The sequence below is a fragment of the Netta rufina genome (assembly GCF_964035555.1).
Source record: "Netta rufina genome assembly, chromosome: 21".
Classification (NCBI taxonomy): Eukaryota; Metazoa; Chordata; class Aves; order Anseriformes; family Anatidae; genus Netta; species Netta rufina.
In genome coordinates this window covers 2,264,682-2,288,550 of record NC_140145.1, presented here as the reverse complement: position 1 = coordinate 2,288,550, position 23,869 = coordinate 2,264,682, and the positions used below count along the sequence as shown (strand labels likewise).

Genomic DNA, 23,869 nt, shown 5'->3' with positions numbered 1-23,869 from the left:
GTTAGATACACGTCTTGTGGCTGTGTTTTTTGTATAACCATGTGAATTATCCGTAAAATCATCCACGGAGGACTCATAAAAAACTGAGGGTCATGGGGCATCCTGATGGTTTTTGGCTTATGGCTCCATTCTCCGAGATCCCGCTTGCTGTGGGCAGCTCCTTCACCTCCCTGCGAGAAGCGGGCGGGTGGAGAAGCTCGGTCTCGGACGTAATGGCTGGGGATTGCGAGGTGCCTGCGTGGGGAGGTGGAGGAGAGCACCAGGAGGGGATGGAAAGACACAGCTGAGGAATAGCAAAGCCTCGTTAGGAGCCAGCCAGCCTCTTGCTCCCTCTGAAAGCCGGTGGCAGCCAACGGGCGGGTTAATTGTGTGCCGCACACGTCCTCATCCCTGCACGCAGGCTGCTGTCAAAATTAACACATTTTTAAAGAGGTCACAGCCAGAGAAGCTCGGTAAGTGCTTTTAGGCCAGCCTAATAGAAGATGCTGAGGAATGACTGAGGGGAAGTTATGATGATAGTGAAGGAGTAATTTAGCATATTAGGGGAAATATGTCAAACCAAACTGATTGCTATAAATACAGCCTTCTTATTTCAGAATCTGGCTGTGCCCCAAGGATTTTCCTATGAAATTATGGAAGTGCAGCTTACTTATTACTCGCTGACTTTCACACTATTGTGCCTTCTCTGTCGGTCATGTGCTTAACGCTGCCTAATTGGTACCTTTCCGAACGCACTCATTTTTCTTTTAGCGATCCCATGTGAGACAGAAGAGACAGCACTGTGACTCTGAGGGGTGCTGGCTTTCTTAAAGGTGACGTTAGTCTTCAGGAGAGCCGTTCTGCAGATGTTGGAGCAGGAGACCCAGGGCTTTGGGGCTCAGTCCTGAGCACTGGGGGAAGAAGGGGACGTTTTCTGGGATGAACACAGGGGTGGCTTTGGGCAGAGTGGGTGATGGTTGCAAGAAGCAGAGCTTGCTGAAGGTAACTAGTAACAGCCAGTTTGGGATTTGCCTGTGATTTTTAACAGCTGGCTTTTCCAAACGGGGCCAAATTGCTTCCAACAGAGCCTACTTCTGCTCATCTACTCAAGTGTGATCCTACTCTCACAGCAGTCATTATGTTTCATACACCAAATACATTATATTTTAATGTGTATTCTTCCTAATACTCAAATAATCCTTAGTGTACTGGCAATGGTTATAAATACCTTGATATTACAGAGCCAGAATAAGTGGGCGTTTCGTGTGTCATGTCATTCAGGTGCTGGCTGTAGTGGATCTGAACAACAATCAAGGTTTAGAGACAAATATTTTGATTTTTTGGAAAATACTCCGCTTCCTATCTCCTAGAACCTGCTTCAGGCAGCAAAGACATTTAATATGATGGAAGAGAAAGGTAATTATGTCAACAAAATTAAACACAGATATAGTTTCAGACCATTTTCTCCTCCATATACATCGTGCCCAAGCTTGCCAGCATTTCAAAACCAGAAACATTTCCAAGAGAATTTCCTTTCTTCTCTGCTTTAGTTTGCCTTTATGCCATCTTACAGATTATCTGCTTTCATCCTTCCTTCTCCTTTCATTTTCTTGTTGCTGTTGGTCATTCTGGTGCAGCTCTACTCTTTTCTGTGGACAGGGCACAGCCTTCCTCAAGGATGGCCACGTGCGTGGCTTGCAGCAGAACCGCTGCTCAGAGCTTGGTGCAGCACGGGTTTGCCGAGCACTACTGGAGCAGCTGGTGCTGTGTGTGGCAGAGGCAACTCATTCAGGTATCCCTGGCAGTAAAAGGGAAAAGAGTAGATGGGGAGAGAGGAACCGTAAAGTTGTTGCACTGGAGTTCTCTCTCCGTGTAATTTTATGTGTGCACAAGGTGCTGGCGGGCTGCTTAGCAGGGCCGTCGGGAGAGCTGCCTCTGTGTTAACTGCTGCACTAACAAGTGGACCATGAGAACCATTTAGGCCGAATCAGTGAATTGTAAATTTAGAGGTGGAAAAGAACTATTAGATCATCCAGCCCATTTCCCTGCCCTGCAGGATTATTCCCTCAATGCACTCTCTGATGCTTTGTCTAGCCTGGTATGAAAAGTCCCATGCAAAGTGGCTTTCATGGTGCCCTGGAGGAGGCCAGGCCATAGTACCACGGTCTCGTTGAGGTTGACCTCTAAGACCTCTCAGATCAAGTCCAACCATCAACCTACAGGCCAAGGTGTCTCGTTGCCAGCATTTCCAATAATAAGTTTAAGCTAAAGAACCTTCTCAGTAACTAAGCAGTTATGTTAATGAGAACAGGTTAAGATGAACACTTTCATTCTCCTCTCTTGCAAATATTTTGGAGGGATACAGGCTGTTTAACCTCTCCCCTTTTGGCTTCGCGTGATGTTTTTGGCTGTTGCACCTGGAATGGGCTGCCCAGCAGAGCTTTCAGTGAAACTACCGTGATGCTGTTGGCACTGATTATTTTACTTTCTGTGTAACAGATATGTGACACTTCACACCACGGTTGGCCTCCACCCTGCAAAGCCTACGGTTTGGCACTGGTGTCAGGGGCGCTGTCAGCCCCACTGCCGCAGCCAGGGGACCACAGCTGCCTGAAAGCCTTACTGACTTTGGGGTTGGTCCCAAAGAAAAGAGCAGTCTGGCCCCATGCTGGCCTGGATTTAGCTCTGGTGCTTGGAAGGCATCAGTTTGGGCACAGAGAGCAGAAAGTGTGGTTGAGCAAGTGTGAAGATAATTTAAAATTTCATTTTGTTTCATGTGTTTTTGCTAGAGAGCAACTTAACAGCTCTCAGGTCAAGAGAGCATTTGGAAACTATTGATAAATACTGTTAATAAAACAGAGCTGCTAAATGGGACTCAGGTTAGAAGAAAAACATAGATGTAAACATACATCATAAAATGTAGGTTCATTATTGGTTATGTATGTGCAGTCTGTGTATTCTTTATCTTTGTATATCACTACCGATAAGTATAGAAAATATGCCCAAAGAAACACAGGTCTGTAAAAACTTCTGGATCCCTAAGCACGAAGTTACGCTGCGTTGCTGTCAAAAATTAACTACACAATTCACATGTTCTTCCTGATGGAGAAGTTGCAGTAATTTGGGGGTAAATTAAAAATACAATCCAATCATTTCCTTGTAAAACCTGGTGCTGACATTAGCCTTTCGTTATGACATTGCAATTATCTCCATAGCAACGCGGTGTGATGTGACAGCCGCGATGACTGCAGGTTCACGTGCTCTTGGGCTGGAGCCCAGGGAGCTGGCTCCTTGCCTGAGATGTTTCCTGATTTTCTCCTTTCTTCTGGTGGCGTTGTGTTGGTGTAACAGCGCTCTGAGCTCAACCGAGATCTGATCCACCTATTCAAGGAGTGGAGAATGAGATTCTGCACGTTTATGGGAGTCTTTCAAGCATATTAAGGAGCAATATCTTATATGATCTCTTCCATTAATAAATAATTTTGAGAAAGCTTATACATGAATATAGTACTTTCAGGCCATTACGCACAGGAATACATTATCAGTGTAGATTGCACTTTTGTTAACTGTAAAGCCTGTTCTTTAGTCAAACACACTTTGTGTCTCCCTGAAGCCTGACGGAATACCAACCTGGGCAAAGTTAAGAGAAAAAGAGGCTTACTGCAGATAGAAACAGCTGAGAAGTCTAAAATGGAACAAGCCAGAATATGCTACCAATTTTAGTTTGGACTTTTTATTTTATAAGTCTTAATTCCCCACAGAGTCCTTTGGTTCCCCATTAACAGGTATTCTGGGGAAGTCTGGATGACTGCCTCCTGTGTTTTCATTTTCAGTCATCTGCTGAGGTTACGATACCTGCCTGCCCCTTCACGCTGAGGTTGTGCTGTGAGGTTTCTCCATTCGAGACCATGGCAGTGTGACTGAGCTGGACCTGCCACCCCTTATGTCCCCATCCTCAGGGACGTGGTGAGGCTGGCTGGCACAGTGAGGTTCAGCTAATTCACCCTCAGTAGTGCATTTCCAGTTCCCTCTGTAACCAAAAATGGCAGGATTCAACCCTGTAGCACGCTCAGTTCAGAAATGACTTCTCAATACTACCTCAAGACGTTTCATACTAGAAATGCATTGCCAAGCAGGCCTGTAATTTGTTAGGTAAACTTCTAAATTATTCCTATTCCCTTGGTGCTATCATGGATTGAATGATAATGGAGCCATCCACCACCAGCTTTAATGCTTTTGTGTCTAACCGTGGACACCACATTTTATGTATTCATTAGGCCACCAGGTTGGAAATGCTGCTACCGCATGGTTCTGTAAAAGTGATGGTTATATATATACACCTAATACATCATTGCTACCACCTTTTAAGAGAAGAACTTGTTTTCTGCAGGCATCAAGACTAAGATGTATTTCACCACCCTGATGTGTAGTGAGTTGGGTGATTAAATTTCTGCGTGGTGAGATAAGACAGCCTCCTGAAGGATTTATGTCTGTGGCACTCTGTAGGCTATCCATTTCCTTCTTTTTGTTGTCGTAGTGAACTGAGCTGGAGGTGTTGGCAGCCTTTGGGGGAGGGAGTTTTCTTTTTGTTATTTCTGGGTGTTGCCCCTGGTATCCTTGAAGTCAGGCTTTTGAATGGACGGGCTCACAGGGGTGACATGGCACCGTGCTGTGCTTGGCACGGGATCCAGTGATGGGAAGAGGGCTGTGGAGTGGAGCTCGGGAGCCCACGTGAGGACCTGCTGCCTGCGGGGTCCACGAGGGAAGGAGCATGGTGTGAGGCTGTAAAGAAGCAGGCAGCCACAGGCTTCCCCGGGACAGTCGCCTGGTGTTGCAGTTGCTTGTCATGGCTGCTCACCCTTCCTCCTGCCTCTTCCTCACGCTTGGGGTGTCCTGTGCGCATGGCAGAGCTGTGCCTGACGTGGAAGGAAAAAGAGCTCAAGCCCTCTGGTGGTGTCAGTCTGCTGAGAGGCCACATGGTCTGCTCCCAATGAGCAGGGTATGGGAAAAGGCAGAGCAATGAGACCATCGCCAAACGGCAGGGAGACGCTTAGAGAAATGGTGAAGGTTTTGGAAGACAGTGGCTCAGCGCACCCAGCGAAGCTAGAGTTCAGCTCTTGTGGCATACCTGGGGGGTTAGATCCGCAAAGAGCTCAAAGCTGGACTTCAACAATTTACTTGAAAATATTTTACTTTTGTAAAATTTCTCTGACTAGCTGTTTTGCTGTAGGTTTTCTTCTAGGCTCCGTTATCCAGTCTTCATGCATTCTTTCTTTTTTATTTCTAAGAAGGAAAAAGTGACTCCTTACCCTCCCACAAAGCAAAATTGATCTTTCTCAGTACTGACAGGTGGTGTTTGCAAAATATCTGCATTCAGGAGCCTTGACATTCCACCTGAGACCTCCAGTAAATCTATGCACTGCAACAACGAGAAAAGAAGAAAACTCCAAAAGGAACTAAAATTCCCATGTAAACATGATGGAAGTGCCCCTCTACCCGGCATCCTCGGTGTTGTTTTTTCTAAGGATGATCCTAGTTAAGGGATGGGAATTTGAGTGGTTTTCCTTCTCTTGCTCCAGTGTGTTTGGAGGTATCCATAGCTTCCAAGGGCTGTTAGCAGGAGTAGCCCTACCAGCACTACAAAAGCTAGTGCTTTGGTGGGACTGTCCAAAGTCCATGATGTGCAGTTACATAGGCTGGATTCAAAATCTGCTGAAGTGGCACTGGAAGTGCTCCAGTGTTTTCAGTTGGAGGGTACATTTCGGCAGATCAGCCTTTGTGGTGTCTGCTGCGCTGCCGAGCAGCTCCTCACCTCGGGGTGAGCTGACAGCACCCCTGGCTCTTTCTTCCCCTGAACTGGATAGAGAGAGCTATTTAGGTTGGCTTAAGGTTTTAGTTTCCGTATTAATTCTCTCCTGACCCTCGTTAGCCAAAAGGAAAAAACAATTCTGAAAGGGTTTGATTTCCTAATATTGTATCTTCTGTATCTGCAATGCCTGTTGTGGCCTATTAAGAATTAAACTGAGATCACTAAACTCATTTCATTTATGCCTTGGGCCTCATTCAAACCCTGGTTTCCCAGCAAAGTAAGGCCAATGGATTAACGTTTCACCTAGCTCAATGGAGTGGTTTTCATCTCTTTTAATGCCTTTGGCATTAAGGGAAAAAAAAAAAAAAAAAAAAAAAAGAACAGAGGGGAAAAAAAAAAGACCGTGCTTTGACTGCACCCCAGCATTTTGTCCGTGCTCCGGCAGTGCCTTTACGGGGATTATTTTGTAGTATGCCGGGCTTTATTTCACTTCCAGTGGGAGGGAGGAGTGGCAGAAGCGCTGATTGCATCTTTGTCACTAAGCAGTTTGTCTGACCACAGACTTTTTTTTTTTATTATTATTATTTGAAGGGATTTGGGTCTCTCTCTTTAAAAGACAGCCTGGGCTTCCCTGGCCACCACCAGCAGCATTAGCTGCTGTCAGACAAATTACAGTATGGGTGAAGCTGTGATATCGACATGTGCGACTTGATCTTTTTTAATGGGGGCACCACAGGGGTTTCTGACTGCCCCACTGAGCTTAATGTTCTGTAAGGAAAAACAGACACAGAACTGAAGGACATTTCTAATGGGCTGCATGCTTAACCCTTGGGTAACTGCTTGCCTGGCCCCACAGCATCTTTCTCTCTCTGTTGGGCAAGTGTTCAAGGAAGCTTCTGAGAGCTGATTTCCACTTATCCTCAGCTTGCTGCTTTGTGGCACCTGGGGAAGCGCCGCTCCGCAGGGGCACGGCCGTCCTTCCTCCCCCCTCCTCTTCTCTTTAGTTCATAATTAAACCAAATGGTTGCGAACTCTCTGGCGAAAGGAGCTGTGTAATTATAACAACAAAATAGCTTGCAAATTGGAGATGTCTACTTCTTTATATTAACAACAGCTTTATGTACAAGTGTGGCTATTTATTTTGACCTTTCATAATAATTAGCTTCCTAGGGATAAAGAATTCGACATCTATGAATTCAACAATGCAGAACAGCAAAGGTGAAGACCCTTATGGAGATTGGGGAATTTTGCAGATTTATTTGGGTTTTATTTTTTGTGCAAGTGATCCTGTCCTTTTTTCCTTCGTTAACAAGCTCCAAAATCTAACCATGCAAACTGTAGGACCCAGGGATTTCACTAGGTCTGCCTTCTCCCTGTATATCTTCTTCCCATCTCAGAGAACTACTCAGAAAGGCGTGGAAGGCTCCAGAGACAGGGGCATTAACAACTACTGCTTTGCAGAAACAGAAAGCAAACCTTGCAACGGCCACCGACTGAAAGGTTAGCGTATTTTGCTTAAAACCTCAGCTAAATGCTAGCTATACTTGAGTATCGTGGTTATCCAGTTCATTTATTTTACTTCCCATCTTTGCTATTGTACTTCTTTAACTTGTACATGCCTCAGTTTCCCCCTGAGTCAGTGGCTCATGGTGCCAGCTGCCAGGAGGAGCATGGGGTGCAGGAAGCATGTTTGCTCGTGAAGACTTTCACTGGATAGATTATTGCAGTATCCATTTATTATTAATTGTCATTAGCACTAGAAAGCCATGAAAGCTCTTAGCATCTTGTTTATTTCATGCAGCTCATACTGAGGACTCCTGTCTACCTCTTGAGATGGTGGTGTTGTAAATAGAAGCTTTACAAGTAATAAGACCTCTATTCGCTGCTGTATATGGCTTTCAGAGGTGTCTGCTTACCTCATGCACTGCATCATTGGTGAAGATGAGGCTGGAAAGAGCAAAAATAGTGGTCCTATCATGAATTACATGATCTGGAGTACTTCTGGTACCAACAAGTCAGCTGAGAGCATTGCCACTTCTTGGCACACCCTAGTGAGGGACAGGTGAGGCTGAGGAGTTTCCATGTCCTTTGCTGTTTTATTTTTTTTCCCTGCAGATATTATTATGCCATGACCTTACCTGTCATCAGAGCAAATCTGACCATTTTAACAACACAACAGGGAGGGGCTCTGGTTTGTGCTGCTGCCTTGACTGCCAGAGGCCAGGTATCTCTGGTAGCCTGAGCTCTGGATTCGGGCAGGTTTGAACCCGGCAAGGTAAATTCTCTTGGCACATGTGGCAGGCTAAGCTTGTACAGGGCTTACTCAAGCCTTAGATGAGAATGACCGCTTGGATCTTACTCTTGGTTTCACAAGGGTAGGGGACAGTGCAAGAGGTCAGAGTTAGTTTTGCACTAAGTGCTTATCAAAACCCAGTCTAGGTGCATGCTGCATGTTGGAGAGGTAAATCAAGCTACAGGAATGAATTCAGCATGAATTCCATACAAATAGGAGCCGAAAATTTGAGGTTCAGGCTTGCTAATGATTATTTTCCAGATTCTGTCGGCAATTTCCTTGCCTATACGCTAATCCTGCTCTTCCCCGCTTTTAGGGGGTGTTCTGGGATACATGAGCATGCCAAGGCCATAGCTACAGGATGTGTAATACTGGAATGGCACATTCCTGGAGTAACCCAGCAGTATTAATTTGATGTGAGTCAGGTGTATTTATGTGGCTACATTTCTGTCCAGTTAGCCAAAGCATGTGATAGGAGTTTATGTTGGCTTTTGTGCTCTCTGCTGGCTTTATACGAGCTGTGAAATGACAGATTATGCCTCCTCCAGGATGAAGTTTGCTGGGACAAACTCACCCGTCAACTTTTTAAAAAATTTGCATTGGCAGTGTAAATTGATACACAACCAGCCCTTTGAGTGAGAAGGCCGCAGGGCTTTTCATCCAGCAAGTGCCACCCTACAGGCGCTGCATTGCACAACCCCAGCACCGTCCCGGTGCCTGTCAGCACGGAGGGCTGCTCCTGCCGCACGTACCTTGTTGCACCTATGCAAACACCTTGTTTCTGCTTGTGTTGGAGCAAAGCCACCCTGTGCACACTACCCCTTGTTTTGCAAAAAAATAAAAGTGGTAACGTTGCCAGCTGACTACTAATGGAAGGAGGGAATAAAGTCATATTTAAAGTCTATAAGCACCATAGCATGGAGGGTTGGTAGTGCTGCAAGGAGAAATGGGGCAGAATAAAAATTAAAGGAAAGGTATCGTCCAAACACTGGTCAAATGAAGGAAAATGTCATTACAGTAAAGTCTGATAAAATCATGAAAGACCTCCTGGAGGAAGTAGGAAGAGCCCCAAACACAACGAGCACAGCACTTGTATCACCTCATCAAGGGCCAGGGCTACGTGGCTTGCCTGGGGCTCTTTCCAGTTGCGCACTGAGAAGTTCTCCCAGGGAGTCCAGAAATGTTACTTCAAGAGCAAGTATCAAAGAAAATAGTGTGTATATATATATATATATATATATATAATACATGTATATATATATTTTTTTCAAAGTGTGTGAGGACTTGTTTAGCTTCCCAGGGCAGTGAGAGGCACACAGCTTTTCTCTGGTTGGGGCAGCAAACCCCATTTTGTCATCTGTGCTCGACTATGCCTCTGCTGTTGGCCTCTGCACTATGTATGGTGTGTGCCCTAGGGGCAGTGGTGGTTTCTGGGGTTAGCGCCTGTTTCTCTGAGATCCTAAAACACTAGCCCCCAGCAATTAATATAATTACGTCATTAGTGTCACACCCCTGATGTTACTGTGTGTCAGAGTCAGACAATTGCAGTGTTGTGATTTCTTAGTTATGTAAAAGGCGATTAAGGCAATTAAGTGGGTGATTAAAGCTGCTCAGTCAGAGGTGCTGACTGATGCTGTTACCACGAAGCAGCGGTGTGCGGGAGCAGGGATGCGAGGTGGCCCTGGAAGCAGGAGGGCTCGCAGCCCGGCCCGCTTTGCCAGCCTGTGCCCCACGTATCCGCCCCACCTCGCTCAGCCACGGTGATCTGCTAAAAGGGGTCAATGAGAAACGAGCACGTACAGCCTCAACTACATGGTTAAATAAAAAGCTTCAATGTTCCCTTTGAAATGAGCATTATTGGCTTTATTTAATTAAATATGGATTTACACTATAAATATTGGAGCTCATAGAGCCCATATTTCAATTAATGGATCATTTATATGTCATGCTCGCTTTGTAATTACTGGAATGTGAAAATACAATGAATTGAAATGATTTCCCCTCCTCTTCAAATAAATCCGAGCAAGGCTGAATCAGACAGAAGCTGTACTCACACCCAGCAGCGCAGGCACGTGTCTGCACGGGACAGCCACGCGTGCTCAAGACGAGGGCATTTTTGGCAGGGCAGTGGTCACCAGAGGAGGAACGTGCAGGTTTTGCGAGGCATCCGTCTCCACACCACTGGTGGTTTTGTTGGCCTGAAATTTGTGCTTTGGAAGTGTTTGAATCGCAGGGTGAGGCTGGCTGTTAAGTCGACAAACACAATGCACCTTCTGGTGCCAGCGATGTGGAGTTGTTGTTTTGCTTCTGGTCAGGACACCAAACAGGCTTGTTCAGCAGACTTGTTGGCAGTGCCGTAAGGAGCTGTTTGATGGGGATTTGGAGGGGTAAGGGCTGGTTTTGGGTTTTAGTGCCCAGAGAGTGAAAAACAGAGAAATGCCATTGTCTCTTGTATTCTGAACACCGCCCACACACATTTTTATAGTCCCCTCCTTGTATTTGCAAGGATGTGGTATCCATTTTCCAGGGTGTACTTTCTGTCAGATGATTCTAAAAAGAAATATAAATAAACGTCAGGCTTTGCATCAAACCCAGTGGTGACTGGGACTGGCAAGGATCCGATGTCAGGAAGCGGGGCCTGATGATTTTCTGCTCGCCAGAACCAGCCCTGGCCTCAGCCCTCTCCTCCTCCTGCGCCCTGGCCCCCCGCCACGTGGCTCTGCCTCCCCGGCCCTGCTCCCCGGCCGAGGGCCGGCAGCCGGAGCTGGAGGCCGCCCCGCCACCATTTCCTGCCCGGCAGAAGCGGGATCGAAACGCCCAGCCGTGAGCCGACACCGCATACATAATTCCATCAGAAAATATCCAAGGGTGGAAATCATTGTTCTCCGAGCTAGCTGAGCTGGAGCCAGAGCAGAAATACTAAAGTCAGTTGTGCCTTTGAGCTGCCTATAACAGCGCCCTTTGGAGACCCATTTCATACAAAATTTGAAGCCTGTGTTTATTGCCCATTAAAGCAACCTTTATTTTATGGCAAATGTTGCAGTAATTGCCTTTTACGAAGAGCACTTTGTAACACACATGCACTGTTGAAAGAAAACCACTCTGGTATTGTCTATCGGGACTTAATGGCGCAATTAATTTTACTCCATCTGTTCCTGAGACTTTAAAGGAAAATGGATTTTTTTTTTGAGCGCACTTTAATGAAGAAGATAAAGCGGCCCGGCTGGTGTCCCACAGGCTCAGCGCAGTAAGTTCAGATTATTGCTCAGTCTGTCAGAATGGGCTGCTTCCCTCGGCAGCCGCCACAGCGAGCAGCCCGCGCTGGCCCCTCGCCGCGCCATTCCTGATGACAAACTGCCAGCCGGCTCCCACAAAAGCGCGATTAAAATGTCAGCACAGGATGACGAAGGGGCCAAGAGGGTCCTCGGAGACAAACTGTGTTCAGTATGAGTTAATACTTCACTGCAGTGTGGGGCTGGGCTGCTGCTGTTTCAGGGAGGCGCAAGGCAGAGACTTACAATGGGCTGGTGTGAAAATACAGATACACCGAACGCCGTAGCCTCAGCTGGAGCAAACTGGCAAAGTGCCGCTGGCGTCAGCTTATTTATGCCGGCTGAGGGTCTTCCAGCAGAGCCAAGCTGCTTTTTATGTCCACCGCCCCATATTGCACCAAAACCCAGGGATGCGGGGTTTGGTCCCTTCCCAGGGAGGGAGCTGGAGCCGTCTGCCTGGTCGCAGGCGCCACAAGGGGTGGTTTGTGCAGGCAGGTGCTGCCAAGGGGCTGAAGATGGAGATGTTATGGCAGAACTTGCGGCCCAAGGGGCTGGGAGCTGCCTGGGGCAGACCTCAGAGAAAAAGCTGACTTGTTTTTGAGCTGAATGTGTTAGATCGGCACCACGTCGGGCAAGTGTCCCCGGGTGCTCCTCTCACCCTATTTTAGCCCACGTCCCCGTCCCAGGAGGAACACGAGGCAGCTCATTGATGCAGAGGCGTGCTCATGCAGCCTCGGTCCTCGCCCGTGTTTGCTAACTTGCAAAGGGTAGGACCCACTTCGTCACTGTGGCTTCGTTCCCCCACAGCCCTTCTGAGCAGTTTCTGGGGGTGTGAATGCAACAAAAGCCCGTAATGAAAAGGAGAGGAGATTGTCAGCGCTGGAGTCCTGCTGGGAGTGAGCTGCACTCCTCCTGGGCAGCAGGTGGGAGCTTCACCATTGTCCCTAATGGTTATTAGCCAGCGATGAGCAGGACAAATGTGGGGTCACCTCTCCCGCTGGCAGGGCAGCAGTTGCAGGATTTAAAGCCCCTAGGAGAGGAAGAAATGACACGGTTAGTACCTACAGCTCAGGATGTGACCTGCACGGTTTTAAATGATCTGTTATACTTTGGGGGAGGGAGAGCTAGGGATTGCTAGAGCAAGTTGAATTCAAAATATATGGCACACTTGAATTAAATGCAATCAGAGACATTCACTGATATCATAATGGCTCTTGAATAATCAGCACAAGACATAGCACTGGGCTATGGACTATTTAAAGCAAGATCCAGCAAGACAGAGATTGCAGCAGGCTGCATTTGGTGAGGGGCGTTTTTTGTTTGCAGTGCCATGTGCTGATTCTCAACTAAGATTTAAAGCAAAGGATGTAAAACAGGAAGCCCTTACGTTTCCAATTAAATTTGCTTGCCTCTTACTGCTCATCTTCAATTATAAAGACGACACGTCTTCTGGGTTTCTGTGCTCCGTGCAGCTTCGCCTCAGCCCACCTCCCTGACGTGCTCATGCACCGGGTCTGCTGCATCTCGCCCCCTCCCTGCTCCTCTCGGCCTCCTCTCTCTTCATGCTCAGAGCACTCCACAGCTGGGGGCTGATCTTTCTCTTGTGCCCGTTTAACTGGAACAGCTCTCCCTTCTCTCCCCTGAGCCACTTCTCTCTTCAGGTCGCCCCTTAGAAATGACTGATTTGCTTTTCTCTCCTGCCAGTGCTAAATGCTACGCTATTACACCTTCCCCCGCGACTTTGGATTTCCATTTTTGCCTTGTCATTAGCAGCCCGCATGAATTCGTACCTCATTGCTGTTAAATTTCAGGGGGTTCGGACTCAGCGCTGTTTCCCTGTGCACTTTGCCCTGGCTGGGAGCTGCTGAACCAGACGTGCCAGGTCAGCGTACCAGCGCTAATAGCGGCACGGCCCCGTCCGCCCCGGGATCTCCGAGCACTTTGCCAGCAGGAATTGAGGCTGAGGTCTCAGCGAGGGTCAGCGCGTTGGGTTCCAGCTGGATGAGCTGGAGCAGGGCATGCAAACGGCGTGGTCAGGTGGGGTCAGCGGCAGGACCTGCGATGCGCAGGGCTCTCCGCTGCCACAGCCAGCACACCGGGCTCCTCTCTGCTGCTGTAAAGCGTTTTGTGGTACTTTCTTCAAAGGATTTATACAAAACTAAATTGTATTGTATCGGATTAGGGCTCCATAAGTTTACTATTTGCTGTATAGCATACATCTGCTCCCACCATAATCTCTCCTTGGATGGGATGCACATTTATTCTGTGAGCTGCTTCAACAGGAAAATAAATGTGCCCATATCAGTGTGTTATTGAGGGAGTAAAGGGATGCAGCTGGTCCCAAGCTCATTCAGCAAACCTGCGCTGTGACTTACAACTCTGTTCCGCGCACACTGCGCTATTGGCTCTTCACAGCGCTGCCTATTAATGTGAGGGTTTATAAGTAGGTTCAGTCAGGGCAAGATTCTCGTCTAACACTTAGTGCTTTCCAAACCCTGCGGTAAATCCCCTGCTGAATGGAGCACTGTGCTTGCTTTCAAGGCTGGGGAGAAGGGGGAATTGAAAGGTTTGCCTTTGCATTCTGCACGGCTCGCCTGACGCAGACATATAAACCACAGGAGGTTTGCGCTTGTGTTTTCCCAGCTCATTTCCCATAGCCTGAGAAGTGATCTCTGAGTGTCAGGTGGCATGAAGGCCACTTTCCATGTAAAGCAAAAGAAACCAGCCTGCTCCTCTATGTGGCCAGCCCTAATTTATCCTTTTAAGTGTTGCTTACACAGGAATGGAAATGACTGTCCCCCAGTTACCAATTTGGACTCAGACGGCATCTCTCTGACGCCGAGCTTCGTTTCAGGAACTTCCCATATTTGGGCTGAGGAACCCTTCAGAGCTGCTGGAAGGGTCATTTTTTTCCCCTCAATGGAGTTTTGATCCATTTCCAAAAAGCATCTTTTCCCATTCACTGGGGAAAATTAGAAGCCTAGACGGCTCCTCTTGGCAGCCCTCTCTTCAAGGAGATTTCTTCTTCTGCATCCTGGTAGATATGGCCAAAAGGCAGTGAGAGGCTGGAAGGTGGCTTCCAGTGAGTGGGAAAGTTCAGTGTTGACAGCCCTGAGGGGATGGGAAGACTTACATAAAATAATGAGCTTTTTGAAGTACTGAGCATTGGGTGCTCTGTTTTGTTCTGGTGGGAGGCTGAGCCACAAGTGTGGTCAAGCTTTTGCTTGGAATCATGGGGAGAAGAATTTCCTTTTTCTGTGTTTTATATGAAGGTTCAAAGCCCAGCCTGGTCTCATGAGTCTGGGAGTTTTAGGGCCTTTAAGAAAAGGTGCCAGTATCACAGAAGCTGTCAGGGCAGTCATACAGGGAGTTCCAGCTATTTCAGGCGTAGTCACAGCAGGAATAAGACTTAAAGATGCACTTCGCAAAGGTTCAGCTAATTGGAAGACAACAACAGAAACAAACAACAACAACAGGAAAAAAAAAAAAAAAAAGAACTCAGGGCATTTGTGCTTGTTTACTAATTTCCAGATGTTATCTGATACACAGGACACCGTAAAGAAAGCTCGTTTCCTCTCTGCTGTACGCAGTAGCGTCATTTAGAACTAGATTTCTGAAAGACAGTGGCCATACACTGCAGGAGACTGGTTGTAAGCAGGAATGAACACGAACCATGGGGACATTATGAAGGAATTTGCTAAGGTTTGTTTTTAGGCTTTAAATGTGTTTGTTTGTGTTTTGTTTTTTTTCTGGTTAAAAAAATAAATAAATAAAAAATCCATCACCCAAGCTGTGAAGTGCTCAGGTGGTGGCAACACCTGCCTGCTCCTGAGGAGTCCCAGCATGAGCATTGCTGTGAAAAACAGGCTGGGAAATCCCACCCTAGAATTCCAACAGGTCTGTGAAAAAGAAGATAGAGAAAATACTAGGAAGCATCTCCTTTTCATGACAGTGTACTTCAAATACCACCCTGACCCAAGGGAAATGTATAATAGCATTTTAAGGCAGTTCTTTGAGAGCAAACATTGAATTTGCCCTGGTGTATTAGATCAGCAAGGAAACAAATGATGTTTCTGTGAAGTGGGGGTGGCAGAAAATAGTGCAGAGCTGTTGGTAGCCTGTGGTGTAAACAAGGGGGATGTGAATTCTGCCTGACTCCTCGCAGTAACCAGGTGGTGCCCTGAAGCCTCAAATTGGTTTGCCCTTTCCTTGATTTGTTAACCTCCTTCACCGGTGTTAGTGGCTCTCAAATCACTGCTCAGTTCTCCTGTTTCGCTTACAGGTGAGCCAAACCCCACGCCCAAACCCCCACCTCTTTCTCCAGAACTCCAGTCCTGGTCTGAGTTCCCATTTGTTTCCAGTAGCTGAACCTTTACAATGGATCCAGTAGCAGCTTCCAGTTTGCAAAACCACCAAAGCTTTGCAGTGCCCTGAAGGCAGAGCTGAATTTTCCAGCATTTTCTCCTGCAGGCGAGGTTCCTGGGCAGCTGGAGCCGACCTGGCCAGGGGCTGCAGGGGTCTGTCCCCCTCTGGCTGTGGCAGCTGCAGGCAGGGGCTGGACCCCTCGGCCCCGGTGCAAAGCGGCTGAAGGCATCATCCTGGCTTGGCTGTTGTACACAGTGCCAAACCCCCAGGCATGTATCCTTTACGCCTTCCTCTGCTTTATTTCTCCTTCCCATGCAGCTTAAGAGCAATGCTCAGCTTTTACCCGGTGATTTCTCATCCACGGCTTTCAGGGCCCTGTGAAGACTGATCTGAGGGCAGCGGTGGCACCTGCGGCCACATGGAAAGTCAGTGACAGCCCTGCTAAAACACTGGGTTCCCCGCCCTGAGCCTTGTCACTGGCTGAGCATCGCGGTGGCTCGTGACGGTCTCGACCGCCTCTTCACAGCCCCCGTGTTCCCTTCTGTCACTCCGGCGCTCCGGATAAATAACCTGATGGGAAGCAGGCAGACCACCTGCAAGCTGCGGCATGCTGAGCCCTGCTGCTGAGGGGGTAATAAGGCAGAGCAGACGTATGAACCTTTAAAAGGCTGCCTGGCAGAAAAAGCCATGGGAGGAAAGGCAAAAAAAAATAAAATAAATAAAATAAAAAATTAAAAATCCAATAAATTCCACAATCCATACCGTCTTAAAAACTTCCAGTGATTTAGGCTTTTGTTAGAAATTCCACCTCTTGATCTTCAAAACCCCAGCTAATGATGGAAAAGAAAAATCCAAAACCACAGACCTCTACAGAGTTTTATATATTTTATAATAAAATAACTTTCCCATGACTTCCATAATAGTAATAAAAAGCCCAGCAAGGCTGACTTTTGTTGCTGGAGTGGAGTTTTCTGTTTTAATAGGCAACAGCTGAAGCAAGTTCAAAAGGCCAGGATTTTGAACCACGGGCGCAAGGAGTTAACTTCTTCACACCCCTGCCTAATGCCTGGGCCAGCAACAACTTTGCCTTGTCAAGTTGGGAGAATTTCTGCAAATGAACTTTGCAAAGAATTATGCAGGGTTTGGCATTACAGTATTACGCACTCGCCTGTTCTCAATCACTCACTGGAACTTATTTTGTAGTTAACCTCCATAAAGGACTGTACAACTGAGCAAAGGCCTGTCACACACACATTATTTAGAAGCCCTTATTATTATTTTATTGCCAGTCCTTGACAGCTGAGGAAAAGCCAAGCGCTTTAATCTTTCTTTCCCTTTAGTTTACAGTGTAAGAGCTGCATGTAAGATGGATTTGATTAATATGTAACAGAGATGCAATTCTCTGTAAAATGTGCTGTACTTTAGAACCCTGGAAAACAAACTGCATCACAATGGCTTAAATCTCAGTCCATTGTATTATATAGACATCATAAATAATAGAGAGCAGGCAGATATTGCTGCAGGCTTCATCTACATAACACATCTGAGCTCTCTATAATGTGTTCAACTTGTCACTTTTAGTACAGAAGAGAGGCAATAAAGCTAACAGCTGACTAAACCACATCAGCCTTGCTTCCACTTCCAGGGTGGTGAATGCTCATTAAGCAATCTTAGCTGTGACTTTTAAAATCCATAACTCTTACAAATGTAAAAAAGTTGCCACAAAAGATTAAGCGCAAAATATATGTCAAAGCATTAATTTTCTGTGCACAGATTCCAACCACCGCAAACCTCAAATATTTCTCTCTTTTGTTTTATAGATGCGTTTGGTTAAAACAGATCTTAATAAAAAATATTTGTTTCCATCTAGGGCAGAAAATACCTATGTGATTGTAGTAAGTGAAAGGATACAGTATTTCATGCAGCTAGAGGAGGCTGCACTTCTGCGCCCCAGCGGGATTTTCCCTTGGCATAAATGTGTGTCAGCTGGGGGGATGAAATTCATCCCTGGGCTGGGGTTAGAGACAGGGCCAGAGGGAAGCTGAGAAACAGAGATCGGCACGAGCCAAAGATTAGGCATGAAGCAAAAAGCCGGGGCCGAGAGCTTGGAAGCCGAGGGCTTTATCCCACAGGACGGTCGAAGACTGAAGGTGGCATCAGGGACGCGAGGACCAAAGGCGCGAGCAGCTGAATGCCTGCAGAGCTGCTGCTAGTGGCTGATGGGACGTGGTCGGCACCCACGGGACAAGCCCTGTCACAGTGCTTGCGGTGCAGGTGTTGTCCCAGGGGCTTGCTGTGTGCCCCAAAGGCTTCCTGCTTCTGCCTGTGCCTCTGCCAGCATCCTGCGGATGCTCACCATGTCCTTTCGATGCGCCAGGGACCGTGCTGGGTGGCTGGGACAGCGATGGCAGCATCCCAGCCCTCCTGTTTGGAGACCAGCCGGGCTCCAGGAAGAAAGGTGCCTCTCTGTTCTCCTGCTGCCTTCAAGTCACCCGGAACTCAAGCCAGGCTAAAGGGGAAAGCAATTAAAGAAAGAAGTTCCTATGTGTGACTGTCACATGGCTGGAGGGGCTCTGCTGTGCTGAGAGGTGCGCTCGCAGGAGCCATGACAGGAGAAGGGTTTTCCAGTGCCTGGGGTAAGCAGGAAAGCCCTCAGACAAGCCCAGGGATCCCTAAGGGTCTGTTGCAACCTGGAAGTGAGAAAACCACAGCTCGGGCTCAGGGGGCAGCCCTGCCCTTAGCCCTGGCTTAGTTAGGGTTTATCAGGCATCTAATCTCCAGGGAAGCTAAGGCTTAGAGCAAGAAGTAAGTATTTATATAGGCTTTGCTTTGGTTTTCTGCACAAAGGAATTTCATCTTGTGACCAAAAAAAAAAAAAAAAGAATTAAAAAATTGCTTTTAATTATGGGGAAAACATTTCAAAGGCAAAAAATGCAAGTTGGAAAGCCTAATTCCCTCTTGCACTAGCGCGGGTGCCAAGCTGTCCTGTTCAAGTCTTTGTTTTTGTAGTGCTGAGACAAAGCCCAGGTTTAGCATGGGAAAGTCTGGAAAGGGACCTCCCCTTTACCCGTCGTTCCCCATCAGATATGGAAAATGTTTTCTGCCATAAAATCAGCGGTGTCACAGATCTGGGACCGAGGTCGCTGTGGTGCTGAACTGCAAAGCCTGTGAGAGGGGTGGTTGAAGTGCTGCGGGGTGGGAATAATACAGGGAGCTGCTTCCAGTTTCCACCAGCGTAGCTGAGAGGACAACCCAGCCTCTTGGCAGCCACTCTCTGTCACTCTGCCGTAGCCTGCTGGTGGTCGCACGCTGTGTGGGACTGTGTGTACACCAGCATCCTCCCAAATAGAGGGTACCAAATTGGGCAGGCAGCTTCGTATCTTATTCACACCCACTGTTCTCCATATCATGCAGTTACATGTTAAAGCAAAACATTAATACCTGAGGCTGATTATTCTTGAATACTTTAAGTGTGCTGAAGTCCCCTCCTCCCCCCTAATGGCACCTGGGACTCTCAGAGGATGTGATGCTGTCACACAGAAAGTCTTTAAGAATCTTTCACTCCAGGCTGACATCCCCACAGGATGCATTTGAGCAGTTACAGAAGCTTTTCTTTCCCAAGGGGGTTATTAAATGTCTGTCTAGCGTATGGACCGGTATTCACAGCATTCATTTCAGATTTAAATCGGTTTTAAAGTTGTGTGTTAGGTGGTAAAGAAGCAGCAATATTATTTAGAGGCTGTGGTCATGGGAGCAAAATCGGGAGTGATGTGACAGCTAGGAGGCCTGGAAGAAACAGAGGTGAGGGAAGGGAAAGGGTTGTCCCAGCAGTGTCATTCTGCTACTAAGGTAAAGGATAAAAATGCCATCCTGTAGGCATTTACATTTGGGCAGAGTGCTGGAGAAGCCTAAGATAAAAACATACCTTCTCCTTTTGGTAGATGGAAGTCAATTCTTTTATTGGGACATAAATATAACCTTGTTTTTTCTTGTTCTTTTCTGCTGTATACATACATACCATGCTGCCGCAGGTCTTGAAGGAGGGTTGGTTTATTAGCTTGAAAGAAATGGGAGTCAAAGAAAAAGATTGGGGGTCAAGGAGGTGGATGTAAAACTAGGAGATATAAAACCAATGCACTCCTCAGTAAAAGAAGGTATTCATTCAAATTCTCCAGTTTCTTCAGGATACGTCTGTATTTCGGTGTCTTGCCATATGTTGGAATGACAGCAAAGTTTACCCTTAATATTTTTCAAGGCACTTCGATGTTAAAATGATAGATAGACTTCACACATGCTCTCAACACATTGCATTAGTGTGAATGTGGAGGATATAGAGGCTGAGCGAGTCTGTTAGTCCTTTTTTATTTTTTTCTCTTTACTCCGTGTCTGTATTCTTCTTTGCCATCCTTTGTGTCCTGGTGCATATTAGCAAACACTGGTGCTATGAAATGTAGATGTTCAGGTTGGTTTGTGTGTTTGTTTTCTGCTTTCCTACTGTTTACCACAGGGACTGGATTTGAGCTTGTCCCATGGTGGCAGGGAGAGCAAAGCCTCCCAAAACGCAGAGCACTTCCCTTAACTCTCCTTTGGAGGCTCTCCAGAAAGAGCACGTTACAGTGGGTGCACCGAGGGAAGAACAAAGCCTGTGAGCTTTCCCATCCACAGGATAATTGATGTGTTAGGGTTGGTACAAGATCAGCCAGAAAGTAACATTTAAATAGCCTGTCTGCAGATCTGGTGCATTTGAAAGAAGTTCGAAGGGGAAGCACGCCAAGAGATTTCTTTTTGGGGCCGGCTAGTAGCTCTGCAGGAAGAACAGAATCGGACTTGCGCGTTGCATGCCCGATACCTGGCTCAGCCGCCTGCTTATTACTATTGATCTGAAAGAGAAAATGTTTTAGCAATTCTGGACAGCTAATCAGCATCATGTGATTCCCATCTACGCACGCCGGCGAAGGACAGCGTGTGGGAGTGTGCCTGTGCGCTGCCTGCTGGGGGATAAATAGAAGCCTTCAGTCTCCCAGGCTGTCAGTCCTGCAGCCTCTCCGAAGTGCTGCCTCCCAGCACAGCACAGCTCTTCGGGACGGAACAAGCTGCTGGGCATCCCTTGTACGAGGCTCCTGTCCATCAGCTTCCCGGAGACTCCTGGCAGAGCCTGTTTTGCACCGGACAGTGTAAGAAACAGCCTGCAAATAAATAAAGCGACTCACAAACAGCAGTGATGGGGAAAAAAATGGTGCGATAACATTTGCGAGTGAATAATGTCACTGGGGCGAATGGGAGCCGACAGGAATCTTAGCTCAGCAGCAGCCGCTGAACTCTTTACGGCGCAGCCAGATGGCCTGGTGCAACAACAGCCTTTCAGAATTAATAACTGCTGCTCTGGAGGGAGAGGTTCGTTCAGGAACTGTTTCGCATTTCAGCAGGAGTTTTTTTTTTTTTTTCCTAGTGCTTTCTGGCCACTTTGCTCTGGGTGAGATGTCAGGCATACTCAAAGAGGGTTTCCAAAAAAAGGGAAAATACTCTGTTACGCTCTGCACTTTCTTCTTTTCCCCTACTCTCCCTCTGTGCTGCCTTCCCTCTGCCTTTGGCTTCTAACATGGCAGCTTTTAATCTAGAAATTATGGTAACTTGTATGTGCATTTTGAGAGTATATCATTGCTGCAGTTAATTAACAGTTATTAGCGTTAGCGTACTGTGCTGTATTATATGTCACAAATCATCGAGTCTCCCTGTGCAGTTACAGCAATTAAGAACTCCATCACACCTTCTGTATAGTCATTTGGTTCTCTTCCAGGTCTTTTCAAAACTGGAAATTGCTAATCAAATCATTTCTGCTCTGTGCCTCGGTATCGTTTATTCCATTCCTAATGATGTGCGACTTTTTTTTCTTTGGCCGTTAACAGAGGCATCCGTGCGTCTAACCCATTTCACACCACCGTCATGCTTTAGAGAGGCGATAATGAACTTGCAGGAGGAAGTGTAGGCTTTGGTGGTTCTCCCCCCCTTCTTCTTCTTTTTTTTTTTTCTTTTATTTTTTTATTTTTTTTTTTAAAGCAATGTCTTTCCTGCTGTTGGGTGATTGAATTTTGAAACTGTAAAATGCATTGACAGACTTACAAGCCCAACTTGCCAGAGCTGTAGCTATCACAGTTTAGCTTCAATTCAGAGCTCAGTGAGATTCCTGCCCGATCAATTTGTCATCCCTCTAAATGGAAACTAATTACTTCCCAGGGAAAGATTGCAGGCAAATATCACCCTTTGCATCAGCAGCCTTCTTCAGTGAGGTGGAAGCAAAGTCCAAAGGGTTTTAACTAACAGAGGACAACACAAAACACTTCATTTCTTACCCCTTCCCTTAGGCCTGTCAGGGGGAGTTATCCATGCATTTTATCCATGCTCTTGGTAAAATTGCCTTTGCATTTGCAAGTGTCGTATGTCAAGGGCATCTTTCACTTTTCAGGTCAGCTGCATGTGAACATCATGATCCTGACGAGGATGTTTGATGTCATCCCAAGGCTAAGTCTTTTATCCAGGGATTGATGATTCTCTACATGCCAAAGCCCCCAAACTCCCTGATGTGTTTCAGTGGCCATTACAGCTTTCCTTGGGGCGTTCCAGTCGCATCCGTGCTGAAGACGCAGCACTGCCCCACTGCATGGGTGGGCTTGGGAGGATGGTGTCGTAGTCGCAGTTCTGGACACAAATAGCTTCAGGGTTGCACTGGAGAGGAATCCTGCAATATAAACCCGCACGCACACCGTAAGTGGAGGTGGTCGCTGCCCTGCCTGTGTGCAGCAGCTCTGACTGCCCAGCCACCCCCAGCCAGCTGTACCCCGGCCATTCAGACATCTGCATCCGGGCCAGCTCATCCCTTGCATTCTCCTTGCCTTGGCACCTTCTTCTGTAAAATCCATGTGGTGTATCTTGGCCCCTTCTCAAGATGTTCCAATGCCTGTGTAGTGTTAACAAAGGGAACGTGGGAGAACAAAGTGGCAGCCATTGTCTGCTGCAGGCAGGAAGAACCTAAGCGAGAAAGCAAAAGCATCTCCATTGGGGAATTACTCAGGATGAAGGTGCTCCTCCACTCGTCTGCTGGAAGCTGCAGTGGCCACCCAGCTCCAGCCTCTTGCTCTTCTGCTGTTGGCGCTCCAAGTATTTTCATAATGTTACCAGACATCACAAGAGAAATTCAGACGGAGCTGAAATGGAAGTCCTGGCCCGTGGCAAAGGTCGTAGATACTGATTGTTGCAGTTATAAGATATTACTTTGCCACTTTGCAGAAAGGTGTTGGCTCTTTCTGTGTGTTGCTGAAATTAGGGTGGAATTTGAGTCAGACTTGGCTGACAGTTTCCTCCGCAGGTTAATTCTTCAATTTGTGACTTGTGAGAGGTCTGGGACTGGCATCCAGAGAGTGTTTTGTGTCATAGAAACAGCTGGAAGTGCAGGGAAGGAGAAGAGGCTTCGCTAAATGACGAACTTCAAATGGGTGGAGGTCACGAGTGCCATGGACCCTCTGCTACCTGGGGGACTGGCTGGCTGGCAATCAGCATGCTCATTTGTTGTCGTTCTTATTTCAGAAATGGAAGAGCATGGAACCCCAGAGGCTTGTCTTCTTCTTCTTTTTTTTTTTTCTTTTTTTTTCTTTTTTTCTTTTTTTCTTTTTTTTTTCTTTTTTTTTTTTTTCTTTTTTTCTAATGAACCATAGTAGCAGAGAAGGAAACTTGGCTTTTTTTTTTTTTCCTCTTTTCTTTTTTTTTTCTGCCCCCCACTCCTCTGAAAACCCATGTATATCCCTAGTGCAAATCTGTGGTCTCTGTCTTGGTGTCAATCAGTTTCCCCAGAAAACAACTCCAGGTTGATTTCCAGTAATTCTTCCAGCAACATGCTGTGACTAACGTAAGTACCTGGTCCCACTGATTTCAGTAAAATGACGGGTATTTGAATGGTACGTGGACTTCTGAAAAAAGTATGCTTAATCATACCAGTAGCTCTTTGTTTGACTGCTTTATGTGATTGTTCCTGCTCTCTAGGTTTTCTTCCCCAGAGCAGAGTGTGGTCATGCAGCAGGAGGCCCATGGGGGCCAGGAGATGCTGTCTCAGAGACACAGGGCTGCGAGCCCTGTCCCATGTGCTCGTGCATTCCATAA

General features: G+C 46.9%; 1 protein-coding gene across 1 annotated transcript in view; it reads left to right on the top strand.

Annotated features, from left to right (window-relative positions):
- Window positions 1-23,869, top strand: part of LOC311217673 (autism susceptibility gene 2 protein-like) — a gene marked incomplete at both ends in the record, with an annotated part of 663,617 nt that extends 639,748 nt beyond the window's left edge. Inside the window, one exon of the mRNA XM_084299926.1 lies at window positions 23,753-23,869. Within this exon, the coding sequence (XP_084156052.1) occupies window positions 23,753-23,869 (117 nt within the window). The remainder of the gene's footprint in view (window positions 1-23,752) is intronic.